Source organism: Hippopotamus amphibius, chromosome 5 (genome assembly GCF_030028045.1).
Source record: "Hippopotamus amphibius kiboko isolate mHipAmp2 chromosome 5, mHipAmp2.hap2, whole genome shotgun sequence".
NCBI lineage: Eukaryota > Metazoa > Chordata > Mammalia > Artiodactyla > Hippopotamidae > Hippopotamus > Hippopotamus amphibius.
The window spans coordinates 109598484-109624349 of NC_080190.1; the positions used below are offsets into that span (position 1 = coordinate 109598484).

The window sequence follows — 25866 nt, forward strand, 5'->3', positions numbered from 1 at the left end:
TATTTAACTATCACGTGCTGCTTTAGAAAAGCGGCTTGCATGCCAGGGGCCACTCAGTGTAATGGTGTCTGCTTTGAAGATTATTTTAATCTTTCCCCACCCTTGTTCTGAAAGGCAAGAATGAAGAAAATGACAGCTCCATTATTAGAAATGAGGCCTCAGAAACAAACGAATGGAGAATTTTCCAAAGGGATACTGAAGGAAAAGCATATTTTGAAAAGCCCTTCCTTATTTTTACAATGGTGTTTTATGAAAGCAAATCATGTTCGAAAAATATTGTGTTTTGTATTTTCCTAGGTTTTACTTTGCATTTTGATCCTGAAAATAAACTAAGACACGATGATTGCATTTTACTTCTTTAGTTTTACGGTATAGTTATGGCCAATAGAGAGGCCCTGGCTTTACAAGAACTCCAAAGGAATGTTTAATTTTAGGTAAAAATGGTTTTCACTCAAAATATACATGACTGATAATGTAGCTGTTTCATTCATTTTTAACAACTTTTGAACTTGTAAAATATCATGGATATGAATAATTTATCAACAAACACTCCTTTAACACAGATACACTTAAATATTCCATAAAACAAACTGCTGTTTACTTTTTACTTCTAAAAAGTAAAACAGTTTTGGAAGAAGTTACTTTACCAGAAAATGCCTGTATTAACCCATTTATACTGATGACATCCATCATAATACTTTGATAAAGGAATTCAACTCATAACAAAATATTCTTTTAAGAAAAAATAGCACCTGAGAATTTATTAGAAACCATTACCATATATTTTACTCCTTACAAAAAATCTGATCGTAAGTATGGTACCCTATCACAGTTATCACATTAAGTAAAAATCGGTCCTCATAGTCCATTTGAAGGATGCTAGCTAAAACTAGTATGTGTGTGACCAGCATTCATTCCTTTGGTTCAGAAATATATACTGATCCTAATTTTGTTATAGATTGAGAGCACTGTTCTACCTTACTGAGCCTGAAAATATGAAACAATGGACTGACTTGCTTTGGAAACTCAGCATTCTTTCAGTTATATTTGAAATGAAATGTCTGCTGACATCTACAGATCAGTGACTGAATGGGAGAGAGGTTAGAGCAGCTCCCATATCCACTCAAACCCATGAATTCCCTGGGCAGGGACTTCCCTAGTGGCCCAGTGGGCACGGGTTCCATCCCTGGTCAGGGAACCAAGGTCCTGCATGCTGTACAGCGCGGCCAAAAAACAAACCAATCCATGGATTCCCTGGGCATGTACCACTGTTACTAACATCTGGGTCACAGACTCCATTGCTAAGAAGGTAAAAGTCTATAGTGATACCAACTTAGCTGTAACTTGGGGAGCAAACAGTCACCTCTTTCCTAACTCAGACAACGGGTTGCTTCCCCTTCTCCCTACCTTCAGACTTGACAACCACCTATCCAGACCCCGTAAGGCTCCGTCCAACACTATCCTCTTCCTGTTTTACCCAGTTAGCCATACTCTCCTGGACTTGTAAAAGGCTTCTGTGTCCACTTTCCAGGATGATTGCTCTTAAATTTATAGAGTCAGAGAATCATATAAGATGTACGGAAACACCCCTCAATGCGAAAATGCAGATTTTTTTTATACCCTCAGAAGGTTCACCCTCTATACCTTTTGGAAGCTCACCAATGGATGCCCAGGGGTCCCTGGACCCAATTGATAATGTCAGCCTTCAGAGAAGCTAAGCAGTGAAGAACAATGATTAGAAGCACAGCCTCCAGGCAGACAAGTCTGGGTTCACACCCCAGCTCTTCAACTATCTGTATGCCCTTGGGTAAGACACTTGACCTTGCTAGATCTCATCTCCTCACCCATACAACAGCAATGATAACTGCCTGTACCTTGCTGGGCTGTCAGGAGGATTGAGCAATACAGGAGACATAAAACATTCCTTGGTACACAGAATTTTCACTATTCTGTGGTGACACAAAATATAGGAGCTTTATATATGGTGTAGTAGTTGTTTATGTGTATCTTTTACCATTCCCAAGTCAGGGACCATATGTCAACTAAGTCTGCATACCCCAGAGTATCTTAAAAAGTGGCTTTCAAAGTACACTGTTGAGGCAAAACTCTTTTAGAAAACTTAAGAATTTTTGCAACAGCATATTATGTGAACAAAGTTTGCAGAATCAATGCATTTGCTTCGGAGGTTTAAACTCTTCAGTTATTATCTCTTTGTTCATGTGGTCACAAAACATTCCATTGGCCTCAACTAAACCAGTTCCTTCTCTTTAAAAATAATACAGATGGACTTCCTTGGAAGATGGTTTTAATATTGCCTGTCTGCCAGGGAGGAGTCTCCTCAAGGTCTCCTTTGTCTTTACAATTCCAAGATGAATTAGTTTTTCCAGAATCTTCTAACTCAATTATTCCAGAGGTAAATTACTTTTTATTAACAAATAGAAAAACAAACACCAAGTCCTCCTTTGTCACTTTGAAATGTGTTTGCTCCCAGTCACACGGAAGGGTTGCCAGTTCTTTCTGACACACAGTACAAAGATGCACATGGCCTAGCTTCACGTCTCTTTATTATTTCATAGACTTCAGTAAATTCTGCTCCTATTCTTCTCCTTTTGAGATTTATTAATACCAGCTTTTAGTCATCTGTAAACCCATCCATGCTGGCTGCAAGCATTCTTGTTACCCTGGTCTGGAGCTTTTCAATCTGTTATATGTCTTTTGGGGTGAAAGGTTCACGTCTATAATATTTCTGTTTTGTTCATGCTGATGCAATAGAATTTTATAACATACAACAAAGAACTGGAATCTCAGCAACAGCATATGTAAAAGCATGTCAGGAGAAAAGGGCAAATCCAGGACCACAGTAAAAGACCGAGTCTAAGAGGCCCCATCCTCAAGTCATCCATCCCATGGGAGCACTTTTCCAATTAACTGGAATAATATGTCACCTAAATTGAACAACAGAAATCATCTTTTGCTCTTTAAAACCAGGAAAATTAGATATTTTGCACTGAAAGTAACTAAAACGAAGGACTGTTAATTAAAGATTTGCCAGAATCATTTCGAGTCGCATCTCCCCACTTCACAGCATCTCTTCACCTCTCTACCAAACACAAACAAAATATTATTAGAGCAGGGCCGTTGCTTCAGCCTCAATCTCATCCATTTACTCACTGGATTTATTTTTAAGTTCTTACAAAAAGCTAAGCTTGGAAGCACAAGGTAGGCACCATATTTCTCCTCTTGTAATCTTGATGCTGGCTATCATCACCATTGCAGTAAATCTGCAGGGCGGAGAATGTGGTAAAGAACAGGAAATGCTTCCAGAAACTCTTCATAGTTGTCCTCTTATTGTGATTGTATTTGTTCTACGAAGATGTTTTAATAAAACCAAATGTTTGCTCTAATCAAACCCTTTAAGGACCACTAACAAAAGAAATTTCAGGAAAGGAGGGGGGAGGACCAATGCTTTAGCATTAAATTCTCTCTGACCTTGAAATATTACCATAGGCAATGAGGTCACAGTCACCATCAGAACGTTATCTGGAGGTTAAATCTCTCAAATAAAACTTATATTTTTCTAAAACCTACGAACATGGTGGGGAATGTTCTAATCATCCAAAGCAGAATCACTTATTTCAATAATTAATAGAACTAGTTGTGAATATGAATTTTTAAAGAGTCAACACAAAAAGACCTAGATGATTCAGGGTAATCACTTTCAAAATGATTGCGGGGGACTCTCCCAGACTGTTCGTTGTCACTAATCACCCATTTCAAACCTGTGACTTTGCGTGGGCCTTATTTTGATGGCCTAAAATAGTATCAGGAGATGATTTCAATGTAAATTATTTAAAAACCATGCTGAAGGCCGGTACTGCCACCTGCATTGAAAGATCCTATGCCCTTCCTTTCATCTCTTGATTAACATAGGGCTGACTTTCCAATTTATGGATTAACTATACCTTTTACTAGTTCTTTTTCACCAACTGATTTCCTGCCTCTTGGCCATTTCTGAGCTCATTTTCATATCCCCCAGAGGGGAAAGAGAGAAAATTAAACTCAAACCTATGGAATTTGCTCTAATGAAAGGAAAAGGAAGAGATTGGAAACCACTGGCTAAAATGAGGTTTGGGGATTTTCATACTTGCCTTGGTTCCAGTTAACCCAGAATATCAAGGGCCTACTTTCTATGAAGTCATTTATCCTTTGCTTCCACAAGATGATTTTACCATAACTGTGGTGGAAAAGCTATTCCACAAACCAGAACTTTTCATGAAGTTTCTGAAACAAAAATATTTAAGAAGATAAAGTAATATAAATCTCAAGACATGCATTTAAGATGCAAAATTTTGGAAAATCAGTGCAGAGCACCCATCTGTCCTAACTGTAAAATTATTCTTATGCTTTGGTCAAGAAGTAAGACGTAATTGCTTAGAGTTTATTAATAGGTTTCTGCTATTTGCTGCTTCTACTAGATAGAGCAGCCCAGCCCAAGTCCCCAAGGGGTTAATGCTGCTGGGTGAGCTGAATTCATGACCATAATCCTAAACAAGTGAGGTGAAGGTCTATCAGGTCTATTTCAGCGTATCAGGGATTACCGCTAGCTGTCTAATCCTGCTGAGCCTCGGGGAGGAACATTCTATTGTATTTGAAATCCTGGCCAGGAAAGAACAGAAGGTTAAATGGGTGCCTTGCTCTGTAATCAAATATCACAGGCACTACTTATCTATTCAATGAACAACTGACGTAGAAAATCAATTAGGAACCAAATAGCTACTTAGGAATTTTTACCCAGAAAGAGGCAAGATTTGTTTTTTTCAAAAGGGTTTATTTGATATGTTTCATAGTAGAATACTACAAATTCTGAAGCTTCCAGAGTTGTTTATCTGGTTTCTAAAATATGTCTTACCCCATAGTCTACAGAGTCTGTACTAATTTACTTGTAAAACTGAGGGGCGTTTTAGGAATAAGGATAACTTGCTCTAGTGTGGCTGCATCGCTTACCTAAAAAAAGGAAAAGCCGTGCAAAATCAATCCACATAAAACAGTCAAATCTGAATCAAAGTTCTGAACAAGAATGCAAATAGATATTGTTTTTATTGAGCTGATTTTAATCATTTACCTCTTCTGAAATGCATTCCTTAAAACAGTGTATCATGTGGGAAAATGTTATGAGCTGGGGGTGGGTGGGAGGAGGAGGAGGAGGAAGTCACAGCCCCTGGGGCTCTTTGTTCCCAGCAGGAAGAGGCTCCTTTTGGTGGCCTGAAGGCTAACACCCTTGTCTCCCCACCCCCATCCTCTACCTGTCACTCTGAGTAGATGTCACAGTTCCTGCACACAGACAAACAGGCTGACCTGGCCCGTCCCCCTGACCTTGGACAGGCCTCAGATCAAATCTGGTTATTAATATTGGGGAGAGTCAAAATGCAATCTCCTAGACACTGGAGAATTGAGCTGGAAATTATGCAGTAGGCACTCTCTGTCAACAAAAAGCACCCAGATGCTAAGGCTTAAAGTGGTCACCTGGACTTGAGCAAGAGTTAAGAGAAACTTTATTTTTTTTCCTGTTCTGTGAATGCTATTGAGAGAAGTTTGCTCAGGGCCTTTATATGCCCGGCTTATCTGTCCTTACACTTTCAATTATTTTGGGACTCTTTGCTTTATAAGCGTTCTTATAAGGTAATCCATTTGCAGGCTAAAGCAGATATAATTGGAAAAATACTGCCCTTTCATAGTCACGGAAGATATTTTACAAATGGGATGAGATACTTTTAATACCCTCATTGTAGTTCCATGTGCATATAATTTTAACCACAGGTTCTCATTCTCTGTAATTGTTAGTCCCTATAACTTTCAGAATATATCCATAATCTAGGCTAAAAAGGGAGAAATATGAAAAATCATTTAAATGCCTAGGCAAATACAAAATGTGCTGCAGTAATAACGCATTGCTCTTTCACACCACTACTAAAATTAAAGAGGAAATTTAATCTAATAGTCCCTTCATAATTTATGCAATCATTTCCATATTCCTAGGTGACAGGTCTCTTGACAAGAGAGTTATGTGTCCTTCATGATAGTATCAACATTAATGATTTGGTCAAAATCTATGTCACAGGAGTATCAATTTCCTGTAAAAATATATTTTGAAAACCATTCACCAGGTTTTTATTTAAGTAGAGACCCAAAACGATGCAAATGTAGAAAATGCACTTCTTCAGGGCAGGGGGGAGGGGAGGATTGGGAGTTTGGGTTTAGTGGATGCAGACTATTATATACAGAATAGATAAACAACAAGGTCCTACTGTATAGCACAGGGAACTAGATTCAATATCCTGTGACAAACCATAATGGAAAAGAATATAAAAATGTATATATATGTATAATTGAATCACTTTGCTATACAGCAGAAATTAATACAACATTGTAAGTCAACTACACTTAATTTAAAAAAAAATCCACTGCTTCAAACGCTGGGTAGAATTTTTGTTGGTGCAACAAACTTTTTTTTTTGAGTAGTAAAATCTTTCTTTTTCTGTGAATAAAAGGATATCTTCTTTTGATTTTTGTTGTCTTCCAGTCACCAAAATTTTTTTCTTTGAGGATGTATCTGGACTAATGCATCTTAATGATATATTTTTGGCCTACTGAACTATTCATTTGAGCTCCCTGTGAAGGTATACTCAGAGGCTTCACACCACTCACAGACTCCATGCTATGTAGAATTGCGTTACAATCAACCATCCCACTCCTTCAGACTCCTGGTATTTTATATCAGTTGCTTCCTCAAGCAACACAAATCCACTAATGCTTTAATCTGTGACACTGTTAACTGGTATTAACAGATTATGACTATGAAATGTCCTTACATTCATACTGGCACAGGGAGATGACATTTCTGTCATTGTAGAGCAACACACTCTAGGTCTCACAAACATAGAACACTGTCCTATGTCTTTTACTTGAGCACAAACCTCCAAAGTTGTATATACACTTATGAGTGCTCACAGAACATCATCCTTAGATATCTGAATGCCCAAGGCTCAGCCCAGGCAGGGCAGGAAACTTCTCCACTGATCTACATGTGTCAGCGGGTCTCAAGGACCTGATCAAGCCAATCAAAGTATTAGCAAGATCTTGAAATAACTGATTTTTTTAAGCAAATAGTTCAGTGATTTCATTAGCCTGCTCTTTCAGTCTGTGGGAAGGGGGATTGTTTTATTTGGGTCTTTTGTGGGACACAGGCTAAAAGGCCAGTGGGACTCAGATACAGTTTGGCATTGGCATTTTACAGTAGATCAGGGATCAGCGCAGAACTGACTGATTATTTCAAGTTGATCTACAGAAAAGGTACTTCTTTATGAAACAGACAAAGATCTAGTCTTTAACATGCACACGGTTAAATACAATAACTTTTCCAGACTTATGTGTTCTAACAATGTAGATTCTGTTGCTTATGATATTGGGCACTGAATTTATTTGCTTCTTTTTAGCACTGGTTGTCTTTGTAGCTGCCAGTAAATCTGTATTAGACGCTATATTTGGGAGAAAAGTACAGATACCATTAAAAGAAAATTGTTAAATTATAACCATACAATGCACGGTTCTCACTAATAAACAAGATAAAGTGATACACACACATACATACACACATCTAAACCTACACACACACACGCACACACCCCTCACGTACACTGCACACACATACACTTATATCCACATCTATGGTGAGAAAGAGAGAGAATATGCTGATATGGAGTAAAACTCCAAAAACAAACCTCAGAATCTGCCTTCCTAGAACAGCAAGAAAATGAGAAACTGCAGAAGCATTACAGCGAGCTACAAATGAGCGTACAACGCAGCAGGCCTGTGGAAGCTGACTCTCTTGAGACCTATAAGATTTGGGTTCAGAAAATAGACTATGTATCTGCTACTGGGGGATATCTTCGTGGACAAGGAGACTGGATTTCGGCAACTGTGATGAGGCAAAGCATGATTCCAAAAATTTACCAGCAAAGATATTCCTACAAAATTCAATCCAAGGGCCTGAGATTTTTTTTTTTAACTGACATCTGGACTCAGAGAGTGGTTTTTTGGCCCGACAGTTCACTAAAGTGCCAGACTTTCAACAAAAGAACAGCTGTTTTGTGCAGAAAGTTTTTCTTTATAAAGGCTTGCCATTTTTCCTGCTGAAATGGAATTTTTTTTTTTTTTCGTATATCAAAACAGGTCAGACTCTTGTCCTCAGAGGCAAAACCAGGAGCAAGACAGAGGCCAATGCCGTCCACGACTTCCTCAGGCAGAGGATGCAGGGCTGACAGATTCTAGCAAAGTCTTAGTCTGTGAATGGAGAGAACACAGGGGGCAGCGGAAGACACAGCTTCCTCTCCTGAACAAGGGGGGATGGATGCTAATACAGCCGACTTCGGTACAAACAGTCACTACCGTGTCCAGAGTCTTCAGATTGACAGTGACCTTCAAAGCCTACATCCAGTGATCCTCAAATCCGAGTGATGGTCAGGATCATCCACTTAAAGGAAGAGATTCCTGGCTGCACCCTCAGAGGTGGTGGCCTTGGCATCAGTATGTTTTAAAAGTTCCTACAGGGAATCTCACGTCCAGCTTTAGTTCATCCAACCTTCCACACACATTCTGCACAAATCTGTCAACTGAATCTGCAGCCGTTTCTAGAATGTCTTTTCACAAAAACACTTCGTGACCCCCCAAAAGTTAGAAAGTGCCTGCACTCTGATCAAATCTCACTGGTAAACAAATGCCTTTTTCTACAGGACAGCTAATGTCCAGTGAAGTCAACTCAGTTCGGCCCCGGCTACTTTTCTAAATACCTCAATACAGGCTGTCATTCAAATTCTTCACGTTCTTCCAAGATGAGAGGATGAGTCTGATTTACACAAATACCTATGTGCTAATGACACAAACAAATATTCCTGATCAAAAACAACTACTTATATTATTTGTTCACAAAGGTAAATAATTATTTCTCTGCCTCATATGTGATGATGTGTTTAATGCTTGTCTCCTCCGCTAAACTGTAAGTTCCACCAGAGCAAGGCTTGTGTCTGTCTTGTTTGCTGCAATATTCTTATTCCCCAGCACAGGGCCTGACTGAGTGCGCTTTCAAATGAATAAGTGACATGATTAGTCAAATAAGTAAGTACAGCACAGGGGATTCAGAGGTGTGGTTTAGTTATTTCTCTATATACGATTATCACCCTGCATCCTGTTTATAAGAAAAACTCGTAAACATATACCTGCACATTAAAGAAAACAATGGAAAATCTGAAACCTGATAAATATGTGATTTAAGTGATTTAAGATGAGGTACTTGTTAAAGCTCAGAATAAATTCAGCTCTAAGAACGACAGATGTGATTACGTGTAGACCAGATCTCAATGACCGTTAAGTTAATGGTGACTTTCTAATCATAACGGCAACTCAGAACCCATTCTAGAGATGAAAAAACTGTGGTAGCAGCCAAAAGGCAGAAGCAAAATAATGCCAGACACAGAAGCTTTAAACATTCATTTTTCAGCTGCGTGAGCTCCATTTATTACTACACACTTGCGAATTCACACTTGGCAGATTTGAAAAGTGGTATTTAAAAGTGTCATACACAGTTCCTTTTCTGTGGGCAAACTTCTAAGAGAGAATGGATATTGAATTTAAAGCACATAAAAGGATACACAAATAGTTATTTTCTCTGAGCTATATTTACCCATTTTCAAGTTGATAAGTACAGCTACACTCTTCCTCAAAGTAAATTCTACTGAAAGCCAATTGGAGAGAGAAAGTTAAGAATGGCTTTTCAGGAACTACAAGTCCTAGATACAATAGTGTAACCAAGTGCACTCACAGAAATTAAAAAGGAAAGTGTCTTACCAATAATAAGGAAAGCAGAATTTATCTCCAAGTACAAAAAGCTATGCCAATGGAGTAGATGTGCTGACAAGACACGAGTAATATTTTCCACATCTAAGAAAAGCTTTCATTTCAGAATGCGTTTTCAAAGCTATTTTTGTACCTTAATTAAAATCTCCAGAACTCACTGGAGTATTTTTTTCTCCACTTACTAATATATTAACTAAGGCACAGAGATGCTTGCCAAAAACCACATAAAGAGTGAGAAAGTCGGCTGGACACTTCAAGACAGAAAATGCCTAACTCTTCTTCTAAACTTTTCTTGAGTTACAGAGGGCTACAGGGAGATAGATGGGCATATCTTCCACTGCTTTTCTCTGAGACATCACCCCACACCCTCCCACCACAGCCCACCCCCAACATACCAATAATGGGAGGGCATCAAAAGTGATACCCACCTTGTCAGGGCTTATTAAGCTCATCAGTGTTTCCAGGCATAAGTGCCAAAAGAGCCATCCAATCTTTCAGTCTCACTGTGTTTCAGACTCAAGAAAGCAGCTCCAGAGAATCTTTTAGCCTGAGATAATATGAGAGCTTATCATGTTTTTTCTTGTGTAATTTTTCCTTAAAAACTTTTTTTCAGAGTAAAACAGAAAGGAGAAATTATGCAATGTTGTGTTCTGACAGTAAAAACACTGGCAGCCTAAGTCCTGACCTTTCCCTACCCATGTGAGCAGGAGTTCTCTGGATATTGAAAACATCAAGGTCTTTTATAAGTGTTTGAATAAAATGGGATGATGCCTGAAATAGTGACAGATAAAATACCAAGGCGATTTTACCACTGATTAATTAGATTAGCTATTAGAAACAAGTAGATTTATGTTTCTGTATCTGGAAAAAGAAAAATAATCCTTCCAGTTAGCAAAAAAAAAAAAAAAAAGACACCAAGTAATATTTCACTTTATCCATATCTTTACCACTCTGAAACATAAAAATCGTGCTCACAAAATATCACACAGGTGGAGGGGCGGCAAGAGGGAGAGAAAATTTCAATTTTACTGTTAGTGTGCATTATTTTTCAACAATGGGACATCTTTTACTTGTGTGGAAACAAAGGGCCACTTAATCAAAGTTCTACAAGGCAGGAATCTAACTTCTTCCCTAAATACCACAGGAAATCTAAATATTAACTTTCTGGATGACACAAAGGAGTAAATATTGCTAAAATGTGTTATCTAGAGGACTAAAAAAATGTCCCTACAAACTTCTGGAATTCAGAAAAGCTGTTAACAGGGACAATTCACAAGGGAAAATAAAGCACAGATAAAAAGCATTGTATAGTTTCTTCTAAAACCCGGAGAGCTTCTTGAGGACAGCTTCATTCATCCTCTGTGTCTGTTTTACTCACCAGCACAGTGCAATGAGGACAAACAAACTTTTGTGCATTCCTAGGACATCAATCTAACAAAACTTGTTTCAGTAATTATAAATATGCCAATTTTTCATTCAATGTGGAGAATTCAGTTCATAAACATTTTTCAAAGAACACTGTGTAAACCAAATGATGGTTTACATTCTGACATACAAAAGGACTAAAATCCATGTAATGCTACCAGTGATTTTTCTAATTTTCCAGCCCTCACTACCCCCTCCCCAAATCTCTAAATCTCTATCCATCTCATCTTTACTTCTTTTCTTCCCCTCTCAGAAGGTGTCCTTCCTCAAGATCAACTATTACAGTTACACTCTTCCATCCATGTCCTTCTGCCACATGTAAGGCCTTCCTTTCCAGGCATGCTTCTCAGTGTATCTTCACTGCAACAGTGCCCTCTTTAAGACTGTGCATGCTGGAACCAGTCAATCTGAGTATAAATCCTGACTCAGCTGGCATTGTAACCACCTATGTGACCTTGGATAAATTAATTAAGCTTTCATCACCTTAGTTTCTTCATCTTCAAAATGGGTATACCAATAACGCCTACCTAATAGGTTAGCTGTTAGAATGAAATGAGTTAATATATTTAAAGAACTTAGAAGATTATCTGCCACCTAGTAAGTGCTCAATAAATGTCCAAATAGATTTTCTCACTGGACTTGTTGGCCATGGAGCAGAATAAGGAGCACTGGGAGAGTGATGAACATGTAATATTCTTTACAGGAAAAGGGAAAAGATACAAATAAGAAGTGACCAGCAGTACTGAGTCCAGTTAATATCAGTGATTGCTATTTCAGGAATTCCATTCCTAGGTATAAACCTAAGAGTAATGAAAACACATGTCCACACAAAAACCTATACCCATTATTCATAATAGCCAAAAAACAGAAACAACTCAAATGCCCATCAATGGATGAGAGGATAAATAAAGTGCAGTGTATCCATACAATGGAAATTGCATAATACAAAGGTATGAAGTACTGATTCGTGCTACAATATGGACGAATCTTGAAAACATTATGCTAAGTGAAAGAAGCCAGTCACAAAGGACCATACAGAGTATAATTACATTTATAAGAAATGTCCAGAGTAAGCAAGTCTATATAGACAGAAGGCAGTTGCCTAGGGCCAGGACAGGGGAGGCTGGGATTATTACGGGGGGAGTGGTAAAACGCACAGGATTTCTTTCTGGAGTGATGAAAATGTTCTAAAATCAATTGTGGGGACTTCCCTGGTAGCGCAGTGGTAAAGAATCCTCCTGCCAATGCAGGAGACACGGGTTCGATCCCTGGTCCGGGAAGATCCCACATGCCACAGAGCAACTAAGTCCATGCGCCACAACTACTGAGGCTATACAGTTACTCCACAACAAAAGAAGCCACCGCAATGAGAAGCCTGCGCACTGCAACGAAGAGTAGCCTCCACTCGCCACAACTAGAGAAAGCCCACGTGCAACAATGAAGACTCAACGCAGTCAAAAATAAATACATAAATAAATAAATAAAATAAAGCCAGTCACCTAACCCAGACACTGAGAAAAAAAAAATCAGTTGTGATGATGGTTACAGAATTCTGTGACTAAAAAACATTTAATTCGATGCTTTAAATGGGTAAATTTCATTGTACATGAATTATATCTCAGTAAAGCTGTTGCAAATTTTAAAAAAAGCAGCAACAGGAGTACAATGACCTCAACATTCACTGCATTCCCCACATGGCAGGTTTTATAGTTTAGTTCCTTTAGTTCCTTCCTTGTCTATTTTAGAACTAATTTCTTGAGACTTTTATTCACATTTTCCTAAATAATTTCATGCTTAATTGTTGAGATTGCTGTCTTATTTCATCATTTCCCCCTATGGACATCTGACAGTTGGTCAGTTTAAGAAGATATTTGTTCTGATTACCTAATTCCCTGAATTTCAAGGATACTTTTAAGTCTAAGTATCTTGTATCTGTTGGGACTTTAAGGCAAAGAAAAGAATAGAGTACTAATTAGACATTAATTTGAGAAACTCTTTGCTTTAAAAGATAACTTTTTAAAAGACTTAGTGCTCAAGGCTTTGTAAAAAGATACCTGCTCCAACAGTGGAACTAGGACCTGCCTTCTGTGAGGTGAGAAAAGGACTGAATGTGTTCCCACAAATTGGTGAGGCCATTTACTTTCTGGAGCACCTATCACTTTTACCAAATCACTTCCTGTTCCCTGAACCTTTGATTAGTCATGTGTACATACAGAACTGATTTCAGGGCTTGTCCACGAGTCTTGCACAACATCATCAAAGGTTTATTATCTCTAGGGACTGAGAACACTTACAATGTGCAGGAAGAGATTTCTGAGATCTACTTTAAAACAACATAAGTGGGTATTGATGATTAACTCATAATCTTCATCAATTTTTTAAAGTAAGTCTTCGTATACTGTATTCTCACTTTTTTCTCTCTCTCTCTCTCTCTCTCTCACACACACACACACACACACATACAAGCATGCAATTTATTTCAGGGTTTCAGCAAAATAGCTATAAGTAGGTCTTCTTGGATGTGTACTGAAAACATCATTAGAGCACTGGCATTTTGCCTTTTTAATCACCAAACACATGAGAACTGAATATATCCACTTTCTTCTGTACCCACTGATAAAGAATTGGATGGTTCACTTTTTAGAAAAGTGTTAACAGACTTTAAAAAAATCAGTTTCAAAGTACTTCCATAGCAATGCTTTTCCAATAAGTTATGAAGCCAATACATTTAAAGGGGTAGCCACAGTTCTACAGGAAGAAATAAAATGACCTAGTACATGCTACAGGAACTTATAAGTAAATATTATACCTGAGAGTCTATTCTGAAACATGCATCTAAGTAAACATTGACAAAATTAACCAATAGGAAATTTTTGCATTTATGACAATGATAATTCTATTGCCATATTAAGAATGAATACTCTAAAAACCAGAGAATTCTTCATAAAACCCATCTTAGTTTTTTCTAATATTTAAGGAATTAACAGAGTCAAAGACTCTATTTCCCTGGGAAAAAAAAGTTACTTATGAATTCTCTTTGGATCTATTTTTAAAGAATTTGGTTATCAGCCCGGAGAGTATCTTCTCAGGAAATACTCATCATGGAAAAACTTGGTACAATGGTTCCATCCAAATGTGTTTTTTTAATTACTTAATTTGCTAATAAAAATTATAATAAACCAAAGCAAATAAATTAAACCAGAACTTACTTTTTTTTTTATTTTTTTTTTATTTTTTTGGGGGTACACCAGGTTCAATCTAAACCAGAACTTACTTTTAGCCAACTTCTTTCTCAAAAGACATTGAGGGGGCTCTGTTTAAAAAGTAGTGATAGGGGACTTCCCCGGTGGCGCAGTGGTTAAGAATCTGCCTGCCAAAGCAGGGGACATGGGTTCACAGAAAGATCCCACATGCCGCGGAGCAACTAAGCCCATGTGCCACAACTACTCAGCCCTAGTGCCACAACTACTGAAGCCCGTGTGCCTAAGAGCCCATGTTCCACAACAAGAGAAGCCACTGCAATGAGAAGCCGGAGTACCACAACAAAGAGTAGCCCCCGCTTGCTGCAAATGAAGACCCAATGCAGCCAAATAAATAAATAAATAATAAATTACTTAATTTAAAAAAAAAGTAGTGACAGTATCTCATAGTAAGTAGGAGAAAATTTTCTCCTTTCCAAAATTTGTGTAATATCAATTCACCAAATGAAATAAATTCTGAAAGGTATATTCCACTGTTTACATATTTCCCATTTTAGCTTGCGAATCTTATTTTAAAAAACAACACTATTTATTTGGTGTAAATTGAGGAATCATTCTCCCCTTGCATCATGTCTGGTGTCACCGACCCTGTTACTTAGTGGTAAGTGCTGAATATATCTTGAGTTTAAAGGAGATACTTCGTAAATGGACACTTTTCCAGAGGAGATGGCAATCAGACTTGCAACCTGATTTCCCACAACTGAACAATGAATGACTTCAGGCCCTAAGGACATATGCTAGTATTAGTTTCAGGCCTGCCAAATAAATAGAAATATTTAAAGTCTTTAAAAGATACTGCCCATCATAATTATCAAAATGTCCTTGCATCCTTTACACACACCAGCTATTGGGAGCTTCTCTCCTGCTAACAGTTCTATCACTTCAAAACTAAGACTATTCTTACTTTCCATTAAAAGAATATTTCATTAATGAATGTGGTCAACTGCAGTGGTGTCAATGACTGAGAGTTTGCAGGTTCAGTAGCTCGATTCAGGAAAGTAAGATTTCCTCAAGCATCTCTAAGTGAAGTGCATGTCAATAGTTTTAAAAAGATGTGGGCCTGTTCCTTGGAACCATTAGCAAACTTTCAAGGAGGGGACAGAGGAAGGGACTACATTAGAAACCTACGGTGGAAAGTAAATTCTTGGAACCTTGGAACGAAAATGGATCAAAGAAAGAAGTAAAAGATACAAGCTAAAAAAAAAAAATTCAAAACAACATCATTTTTAAAAATGCTAGTTTACACAGCAAATGAACAGGACTTCCTCCAGTGGTTATAAGGATGTCGGGAAAAGGGAAGAGGAGACTCAGGTCCTGGGCAGCGAGTAGACTGTGCTTTACTTGTTGCCGTGAGGGAAGTTAAATGCTTAGGGAGGCACATTCCCTCTCTCAGGTCAGCAGGGTACCATTTAGTACATTACTGCTGAAATACCCTGGTGACCCGAATGAATTAAGCCAGCTTCCAAAGGTACTTAACTTGCAAGCACTGAGAGCTCAAGCACTTGAAGTGATAAATATTCTATGAGTCCTTTCTATTTAATATACCAAACGCCCCAAAATGCCAGGAAAAGGAAGTTTCTTTAAAGGGAAAGAATTCTGTTGTGATAGGAAACAGGTAACATTTTAACCAGCAGTCTCTCCTTCAGGCTTGGAGATGCTCCCATGCGGTGTAAGTTCATGATGCCAGTTGACTGCATTCGTCGGTGCAAACCCTACTGGCCAGCTCTCCTGTTACACTGCATCTGCAGTATCTTTAAGGGAATCTGTAACTTGAAGGGATTAAAGTGGGCTCCAAAATAACTGACCCTGAACAAAATGGTTGTTTGCCTCTGAGGCTCCCAGCCCTTCTCTTCCTTTCTCACTCTCAGCTCTTCCTGGCCTCAAGTATTACAACAAAACATTTTCATTAGCAAAACCTCAAACTGTAGGCGAAGGCTTGGGTTGAGAACAGGCCAGAGTGAGAACCCCAGCACGGGCTCGTACTACCTGTGAGGATTTGAACGAAGAGTTTTGCTCTGAATCTCAGTTTCCTCATATGTCCGAATGGGAATAACAACAGATAACTATGGGGAAACGTAAACAAGACAACGCACATAAAATGGTTTCACTTATGAGTGTTGTCAGGATGTTCTCTCTTCAAAAAGTTGTGCCATTTTAAGAGGTGAAAAATGGATAAATCATCAATACAGTTTCACTGACAACAGTCTGGCATCAGAAGAAGGGATATTTTGGGTGAGTTCCTTTCCAATAGCTTGTAAATCATCTTAGACAGTCAACTGCCAACTCTATCTATAAATAAGGCTCTTCTTAACACAGGACATATACTCATGGACTAAAAATCAGTATTTTAAAACTTTTACAGCTTTCCTCCCAAACTTGAATTAAGCAACGCAGTTGGACTTATCAACAGCTCATTTCTTTACATCCTCAGCCCTCCATCCCACTAATTTTATCAGCAGATATCCAGGGACAAAGAATTCTTAGACTCCACAACCTTCCTCCACACTGCTCCTTAAAAATTGATTTATTGGAAAATATAACCCTAACATTTATCCCTTAAGCAATGAGGAGAGAGAAGTGTGTATTCTATGCTTCCTGATGTTCCCAATGAAAGAAAATCTGTATCAATGAAGTACTGACAATATGGTTTCAATACACATTTATATTGATATTTACATATACATATTTAATATATATAAGTATTATATTCAAAGCTGTGAAAGTACTTTTGCTTAAGGAAACGCAGAATATTAATAAAATATTTTTAAACTGAGTGAAATGAAATGTTGCCACAGATAACTGTTCCTTGTGGTAATAACAGAACTGTCCTTACGATAATTTACCTTTAAGCAGAATTCTCATTGACAGTGTTGTAGACCGAACTTGGAAAGATCCTCCAAGACTCAACCTAAAGCAGCATCCTGGTTCTAGAAGGGAACTGACTGAAATTGTAATTTGGCACATTTTGCTTCCTTTAGTAGGTGGTTTTCTTCATTTTCTAGGCAATGCATCAGCAGCACCATCCAAATGTTTAAAGAACAACATAACTGTCCCAAATAATAAAGTTCTACCCTGCTCTGTAATCCTCACCATAACCTTTGTCTGAAACTGACTAACACAGTCTTACAATGTAAGGGAGCAATGAGTCAGCCAAGACATACAAGTGACATTGTTCTACATCTACTGATGACCCAAGAAAGCAGGCACGCTCAGCCCTCTGACCAACTATTGTCAGAAAAAAGCATGGAAGCTTTCGAGGGCTAGTACACGGATTCAACCCTTAAGTTGATTAATGTCCCTCACACATCAGAAGAACGGAGTGAGTTAGGAAGTGTCGCCTTAAAGAAGATGGTCTGCATCCTTCGTCATGAATGGGACACAATCTTCATAAATAGAGACATTTCAAAACTTGGCCCAAAGGGAGTGCTCGATGAGTGTTTCCGTATTTATTAGAAGTACAACTTGGGATGTCATTTGGGTATTCTGCAAACAGAAATCACCACACTCCTCCTAGGTTGCAGAATCTGTGAAGATGTTTCCTAACGGGTTCTTGGGGGCTGTGCCCCCACTGTTGTTCTTTTTTTGAATAAATCACATCATCATAAGCTCTCCCGAAATACACTGAGAATTTGGGGGGGGGGGGGGGAAGTGCCCTTGAGGGCTTGAATTATCTGAATAATGAACAAATCTCCACGTCTAATTGAACTCAGCCTGAGCAGAGGCTCAGGCTCCAAGCAAACTTGGTAAAGCATTTCCAGCAGAACTCAGGCAGGCCAGATGTTCTGGAAGCAGAACCGCGGTCATTACGCACATGCCAGCTCCTCCTCACTCCACCCTGGGCCAAGACCCTTTCAGCAGCGCGAGGCCTGCTTAACATATGACTCTGGCCGCCTTACTGCGTGGCATCCCAGGACCCATCTGAACATTTCAGCGATTTTCAACAAGCCCCACTGACAGGGACGATTACGTGGAGGCCAAAGAAACAGGCAGGGAGAGCACGATCATTATGAGATATAACACCTTTGTCTGCATTCCCTAAATGAACTCAGGGTGGGATACACACAGGGGTTTACAACTTTGGGTTAAACCCTACCTACACTTCACACGACACAGAAGGAGCACAAGTTATACAAAAACAGTAACATAAATCGCCAAGTCTGAGTTGACGTGGTCCTGGAGTGAAGTCAATGGTAGTTCCAGAGTTTTTACTGCTTTTCGGAGGTGGAGGGTTGGGTGTGATGTGGTGTGACGTGGTGTGTGCGTGTGTGTGTGTGTGTGTTCGAAAGGAGGGAGATGAAGGACGCTTTTAGGGTGGGGTACCGCCCTATCACAATTCCATCCCTGACATAACCATCCCCACCCCCCCCACGCACATATTAGAAATTCATCCAGATTAAGTAGTTCCTTTAAAAGCAAAGGCACCCTGGGAAAGACCTGAAAGTCATTTACACCTTTGGATGCACTACTCTGCTTTTATGCAAAGGCTTCTTTCCTCCTTAATTACAGGAACGCTTGTTTTCTTTGGGGAATTAATGGGCGATCTTGCAACACGGAGTACCTCCATAAAGAAAAGATCTAGATGGGAGAAAACAGTAAGGATTTCAGCAGAAGAGAGAAGAGAATAACGGTTTGTGCCTGATGTGTGCGAAGACGGTAGCACTAGTTAAGGAAAGACCTGTCGAAAATAAAATAGGAGGCTTCCAGTGACACGCTTTGCTTTCTTTAAATTTTGTCTGGGTTTGTTAACAACTTCACACACTAAAAATCAATTTACCTATCCTGACATGGATGTAATAAGTTGTTAATACTGGTCTAAAATAATCCTTCTAGGTATCGGTATGTATCAATATATATCTATATACATGTGTGTATGGACAGATATCTATCTGCCTATCTATCTATCTATCTATCTATCTATCTATCTATCTATCTATCTAGTTATGTATCTGGATAGACAGACATTTTTGGTCATTTCTTCCTACTGGAATACACAGAGGGTTCTCAGCTCATAATGTAACATATATTTCTTGCCATGTGAATGCAGGGAGAATACCTATACTTGTGCTGGACTAGCTGTGTTCTAACACGTGGCTGTGCTTCAGTAAATGTCAAGCTTAAAAACAGAAGTAGACGTAGTAGTAGGGCTGGCCAATTACCTTGTGATCTGAAAGCACTCGTGATTTATTAGTTGCTCTTAACTAACTAGCTGATCTCTATTTGGTCTGTATATTTATGAGTTATAAGTATTAGGCAAGCAGGTATTGTTCTACTACAGTAACGGTCTTTTCAACCTCTGCTTGTCTTTTTATATGAGACTACAATAGAATAATTTGAGTTGTGGTTACTTAAAAAAAATAATAAATCCTGCAACTGGAATTAAATGTCACACTGCATTTCAACCTTGAAAGGTACAGAAATCTGAAACGAATGCAAAAATTACAAAAATTTCCATATTCAAGTTAATGTTTAGCAACAGAGAAGAATAACTTCTGTTTATCTCTGAAAACAGCTTTCTTCATCTAAACAAATGACTAGAATAAGATTAAGAAAAACCTGTTTTGGTTTTTTAGATACACACACATATTCCAGTTTCCTTTTGCACACTGACTTTTATGCAAATGGGTACCACACAATCTCCTGACCTCTTTTACCACCACACCGGGACAATGACAGTTCAATAACTGAAATGGTACATATTGGGTATATTTGATTTTAAATTGCAAAGTTGGACTCAGGCCTATTGAAATGAAAATGCTTGTGATTCTTTGTTAATTCCAAACTGATCGGGTTCTTATTTCCTACCAGTAAAAAAAGAAAAGCAGAAAAGGCAAGTAAAGCTAATTATTCCATTTTTTATTTCCTTTCCACATACTTTACCCAACGTGGTTTTTGCATTCTCTTCTGTGACCCTCCCCCACACCTTGATTTTAGTTCTTAACCTGGATTCTTTCATCCATAACATGGATAATGAGAAAACTCCAAAAATGTTCCTTGGGGGAATGTTACCCTAAAAGTTACCTGGGACTAAGTCCCATGTGTCTTCCTTTGCTCACCATGGAGACAAGAGATTCATTCACTGCCCTCAGCCAATTTGAAATCCAAATATGAAAAGAGCATTATGGAATTCAGAAAGATGATTTCTCCTTCATAACAAGAAGATGCAGGAAAAAAAAAAAACACTAGTATATTAAGCTTTTGACTTTGAACCAACGAAGCGGTGAACACCTCACTTAATACAATATAATATTACAAAAGCAGCTAAAGCACAGGTGTGGCAAGTGTATTTGCCCGTCCTGCACAGGATGGTGGTCGACCAATCAGCTGGCCAGAAAAGTTTCCGCCTTTCTAAGGCAAGAATAAGGCAAACTGTAAATCTGAAATATTACCAAAGTCTTATTTGTTTTTTCTCAGTTGGAATGTGTAGTGCTAAGTGGTTTTCGTTCCATCTTTTTACTGGATACTTTAGAAAAGGATTGGGATCATTTCAGGGGCAGCCCAAATTGCAGTGCATTTTTTTAAAATGAGGATTGGAAGTAAAGAAGTTTCTTTAATACATTTCTCAGTTTATGCATTAGTCCATTATTCATCTTACAAATATTTATTGAGGACTCATTATGTGAATATCAATTGACAGAAATTTGTAGAGGATGCAAAGGCGTGAAATTAGAAAAATATAATCAAATCTAATAAAGTAGTTAGCTGAGAACACTATTTTGGCATTATATATAGATACACACACACACACACACACACACACTTTACCTTGCAACACTGATTGTAGCCATCTATGCACTCAATACTTATCAACCTCACTTTAAATATACTTTCAGACATTAAAAGAGAAGATTAAGGGCAATCTGCAGTTTCATTTTATTGTTTGAATTACCTAGCCCAATTGTGCTTCATCATTAAAATTTCTGGAGGAAAAAAAAATCAAATTTAATAGCGCTTAGTGCTTCAGAGAAGTTTGCTTGCAGAAATGAGTAAGCTTTTCTTAAAAATAACAAAATTCCTTTTTTTAAAAAAAATCCCAAGGAAAAGAATACTGCCAAAAAATGAACACAGCTTTGTTTGTTTTTGCAGTCATCGTTAGCAATAGACATAAAGGTATTCTTTTTTTGAGTCCATATGGAAAGATCATCAACACATTCTGCCTCTGGGTTCTTTGCCAAAATACCGTAACCCACAAGCCTTCTACCTTAAACATGAAAGGAAAGGTGTTGTTCTGGTCAAATAAAGAAATAATTTTTACTAGCGTACGTCTAATGTTAAAGCTGCCTAAATCCTGCCAAATACATTAAAACAACATCTGTAAAACAGATTTTCATTAAATTGATCAGGTTAAAGTTAAGCAGCTAGGCAGATGATGCTTTTACGCTACCCCTTAACCTTTAACCTTTAACCTCCTTAAACTGGAATAAGGACACACGCTTCTTTGAGGTAATACTGCTTCAGGTTGACCATGCAAGAGGTAAAGCTGCCTGTTCAAATCGCCCTGACACATCCCCACCTTTGGAGGGTTATGAATCAATATGCTGACAATGAGGAGAAGAGCTGTTTTCTCCCAGGTCTGTATTTGTCTTTTAGCTGCCACTTGTCACTTTCCCTTAAAGTCTGAATAATTCATGATGCAAAATGATGTAAATTAAACTCCTAATGAAAATGAATTTTATATAGGCGATTATTGTCTAGTCATTAGCTCAGACACTATTTTAAGTCTAATTTTAATATTTTCGCCAGATTTCAAACCGTCATGTTTTTTTCAGGCCCAGGCCAATCTGTTAGGGTCTCATTTAAAAGCAATTAATGTTACTTATGGAGCAATTTTATTTTGCCGACACAAGCCGACCAAGCTTGCTAATATCCTCATTACCGCACTTGAAAATCCTCTGGATCTGACTCACACAGTTTCTGTAAATCAGTTTAGAAACGGCATCCTTCACACATTGTTACTCTGGAGGAATTTTTCTAGTGACTGCTAGAAAGAATGAATGCTCCTTGAAGGTTAATGCAAAATAATATAGTTCAATGGCCGAATACCGAGTTTTAATGGCTCCAATATTTCTCTCTTCAATCTTCTTTTAATTCGAGGTAAGTTTGTTCAAAGTGTGTTTTTATGTGTTTGCTGACCAATTTTAGACACCACACCACAAGGGCACTTCGGTATTTAAGAGATAAGTAAATAAAGAAGATGGGGGAAAAAGTCAATTTGTATATGGCATAACATTTTTAAGGTAAGAGTACATATAGCCTTTGGTTCTGGGATCTAAAGCTCTCTCTGCTTTAAGGCCCTCTTTATAAGCAAGTTTTATCTCATTTGGTTGTTACGCATTCAAAGACAATATCCAACTCTCTCTGAAAAGGAACTTCAAGGGTAACTCTGGCACCTAGCAAATTGCTCTACAGAGAGTGAGGGTGATCAATCTATACTCATGGAATGAATGGAGAAACCGAATACACACATACACACGTGTAAATAATAGTCAAACAATTAGATTAAATAACCTTTCCCGAGAAAATAAACAGGAATGCTTTACCTTTCTTTTGCTTCCCACATGAGATTAATAAAAGAGAGAAATTTGTACATTTATATCTTCTATTCACAATGTGTTAATTTAAAGTGTTAGAGGAGCTGCGTGAATATAAACACAGTTCATGAATATTCTATATAGCTCCCAGGGTCGAGATCTATTATTTATACAAACTTAATGTTTATTTTTTTTCTCCTAGGTATGCTAAAAGCTTTAATAGGTCAGGTATCAGTAGAAGAAAAGTTGACAACTGAATGGTTGTCAATGGTTGCTGTAAAAGCTATGAATTATAATACAACTAATCCATTATATTATATTTTCAATACCATCAGCTTAGAAGCTTTCCATCTTACGTCAGTGCCTGTACTCCCCTCAAACTGTGTAACCCAAATCTAATGCTTTCATCATCGATCCACAGAGTGCCGATATCACAGGAACAACGTGACAAATTCTCACACCACGACTTTGGGTTTTCACGCTCAGTACATCAATCCAGCATTTGAACTTCAAGAAAGAGCCCAAACAAATAGCGGCAGACCAACACAAATAAATAACTCCTGCACCTGCTCCAGATAGCCACAATCTGCTCTTTTTGTGGTGGGTTTACAGTTTGAAAGAGCATTATAAGAGCCTTAGGTATTATAATCTTTGGTTGACTCCTGATAGTATAGTTATCACTGATTTCTAGTATAAATCAATAGATAACACTTGCAAAATGGATTTTGTAATCATATTTGGAGCTTGTTACAATGACTAATGGTTTGCAATATTTTCTGAATTTTAATATCCTCTGGACAAAAGAAGTTTTTAATAAGTTACCAAGTTATTCATCACAGAAATGAATCTGTTACATTTGTACATGAACCCAGACAATCAAGCCAATCCAGTAAACAAACTGCAGAAAATAAATTAACCAGTAATTAGGGTTCAGAAAAAGTCAAGACAAGGTATGTAACAAATGATGTTCATTGCTTACAGGCGGTCATTACATCTGCATGGGTTTTTTTCCCGGTAAGATTAAAAGTCTAGTTGCCATTTAATGAAGATTTTTACCTGTGCCACACCTACTTGAGGGGACAGAAACATTACTAGCTGCGAAAAAGTCATGCAAAATAACAACAAAGTTAGGTAGGAGACTTTCAACTGATGCTAAGGGAGGGTGTGTTTTTACTCAACACTACCAGGAACTTACAGGGGAAAAAAACAAAAAGAAAACCACACACAGTGTTTGGATCATCCTTATTTGTCACCAAACAAAAGATGATGCACTCACAAGGCAGCACTGTTTTTGTCCTCTGCTCCCTGAAACCATTAATACTTAGCCAGGAGTGTTGCTACGTTGTTGTTTTTAATCAATCAATAAAAGAGGCTTAAGAGTATCATTTTATATTTGGAAACACTCAGAAAAGCGATTTTATTTCAGGGCAACCCGTAGAGTGATCAATCCCACGGAGATAGGTGTAAAAAGGACATACGCCAAATCCTTTAAATAAATTCTCCGATTCCATCTATTTCAATAGGCTACGCGTTTAGTAACATGAAGCAGAAACTGTGGCTATTTTTTTGTTCCTCTCTTTTTTTCCTGAACTTGCAGATTTGTGCTCCGAGCTCCGAAACAGTTAATTCCCTCCTCTACTCTGTGCCAACAGAAATGGATGTCACTGCTTACCTTGTAGAGCTTCAGGGCCGCCTCGTGCCTGTGATTGGTGGTATGCAAGCGTAATTTATCCACGCTGTTGGTGTAGTAGTCACAGGCGTTACATTTGAGGTGAACAGGGTTGCCAATGGCAATACACTTCAGCCGCCACTCATTGCTTTTGCCCCCTTCTTTAATGTGAGCCACCAGTTGATATTTCTGCATATGTTTATCAGTCTTGCAGTGGAGCTGGAAGTTGGCTTTCAGCTGAGTGTTGTAGTTACAGAGCTTGCACTGGTAGATATCTCCAATTACAGCCCTCCATTCCTCTTCGGGGAGAGAGCGCTCACTGCTCACATGCACGCTTAGGGCCTCCAGGCTGTCAGAGGTGAATTTGTTGCAAACAGCACACTGGAATAGCTTCAGCGCTGGGTCACTGATATAAGGTGACAGCTCTCCTGCAGTAAGGAGGGACAGGTCATCACCCATTAGCTGACCACTGGCAAGCCGGATTTCAGGCGGCAGCTCATTATTTACTACAGGAAAAAAAAATTAAAAGGAAAAATAGAGACTGGAAAACACAGCACACACAAAGGAATCTGTAAAATAAAGTCTTGACAAGGAATGTGCTTTCTCTAGAGCTTAAACTATAAAAAGCTGTAATAGGATTGAATCAGGATCAATTACAATCATCCCTTTCAACTTCTAAATTCCCTCATCAGATAGCTTTAATTACTCCTACTGGGCATGATGTCATTCTGAAATTTGTATTTTCGAGGGCAGGAAAGTTGATCAATAGCATAACAAAACAGTCACGTGCTTGCAATTTAAGCGCCGAGATAAACTTACATGAGCACTAATTGTTGTTTTGCAACTTGTCTAAAAGCTTGATGAGATTTGGCTAATACTGGATGCGTGCCTGTCATCTACGGCCAAATATCTGGGATAAGGTAACCACATTACTGTTCATTTAATTGTATTCAATCACAGGCATTAAAATATTCTTCAAAAAAATTTCACGAAAAATAATGGCCTACCCTTTGGAAGCTCAAGGTTGATATTTTAGGGCATAACTGCCGACACTGAAGCTATCAACCCAGTAAGG

General features: G+C 38.3%; 1 protein-coding gene across 1 annotated transcript in view; it reads right to left on the reverse strand.

Annotated features, from left to right (window-relative positions):
- The window catches only part of ZFHX4 (zinc finger homeobox 4), a 174509-nt gene that overhangs the window by 123283 nt on the left and 25360 nt on the right, over window positions 1-25866 (reverse strand). Inside the window, exon 3 of the mRNA XM_057736506.1 lies at window positions 24795-25297. Within this exon, the coding sequence (XP_057592489.1) occupies window positions 24795-25297 (503 nt within the window). The remainder of the gene's footprint in view (window positions 1-24794; window positions 25298-25866) is intronic.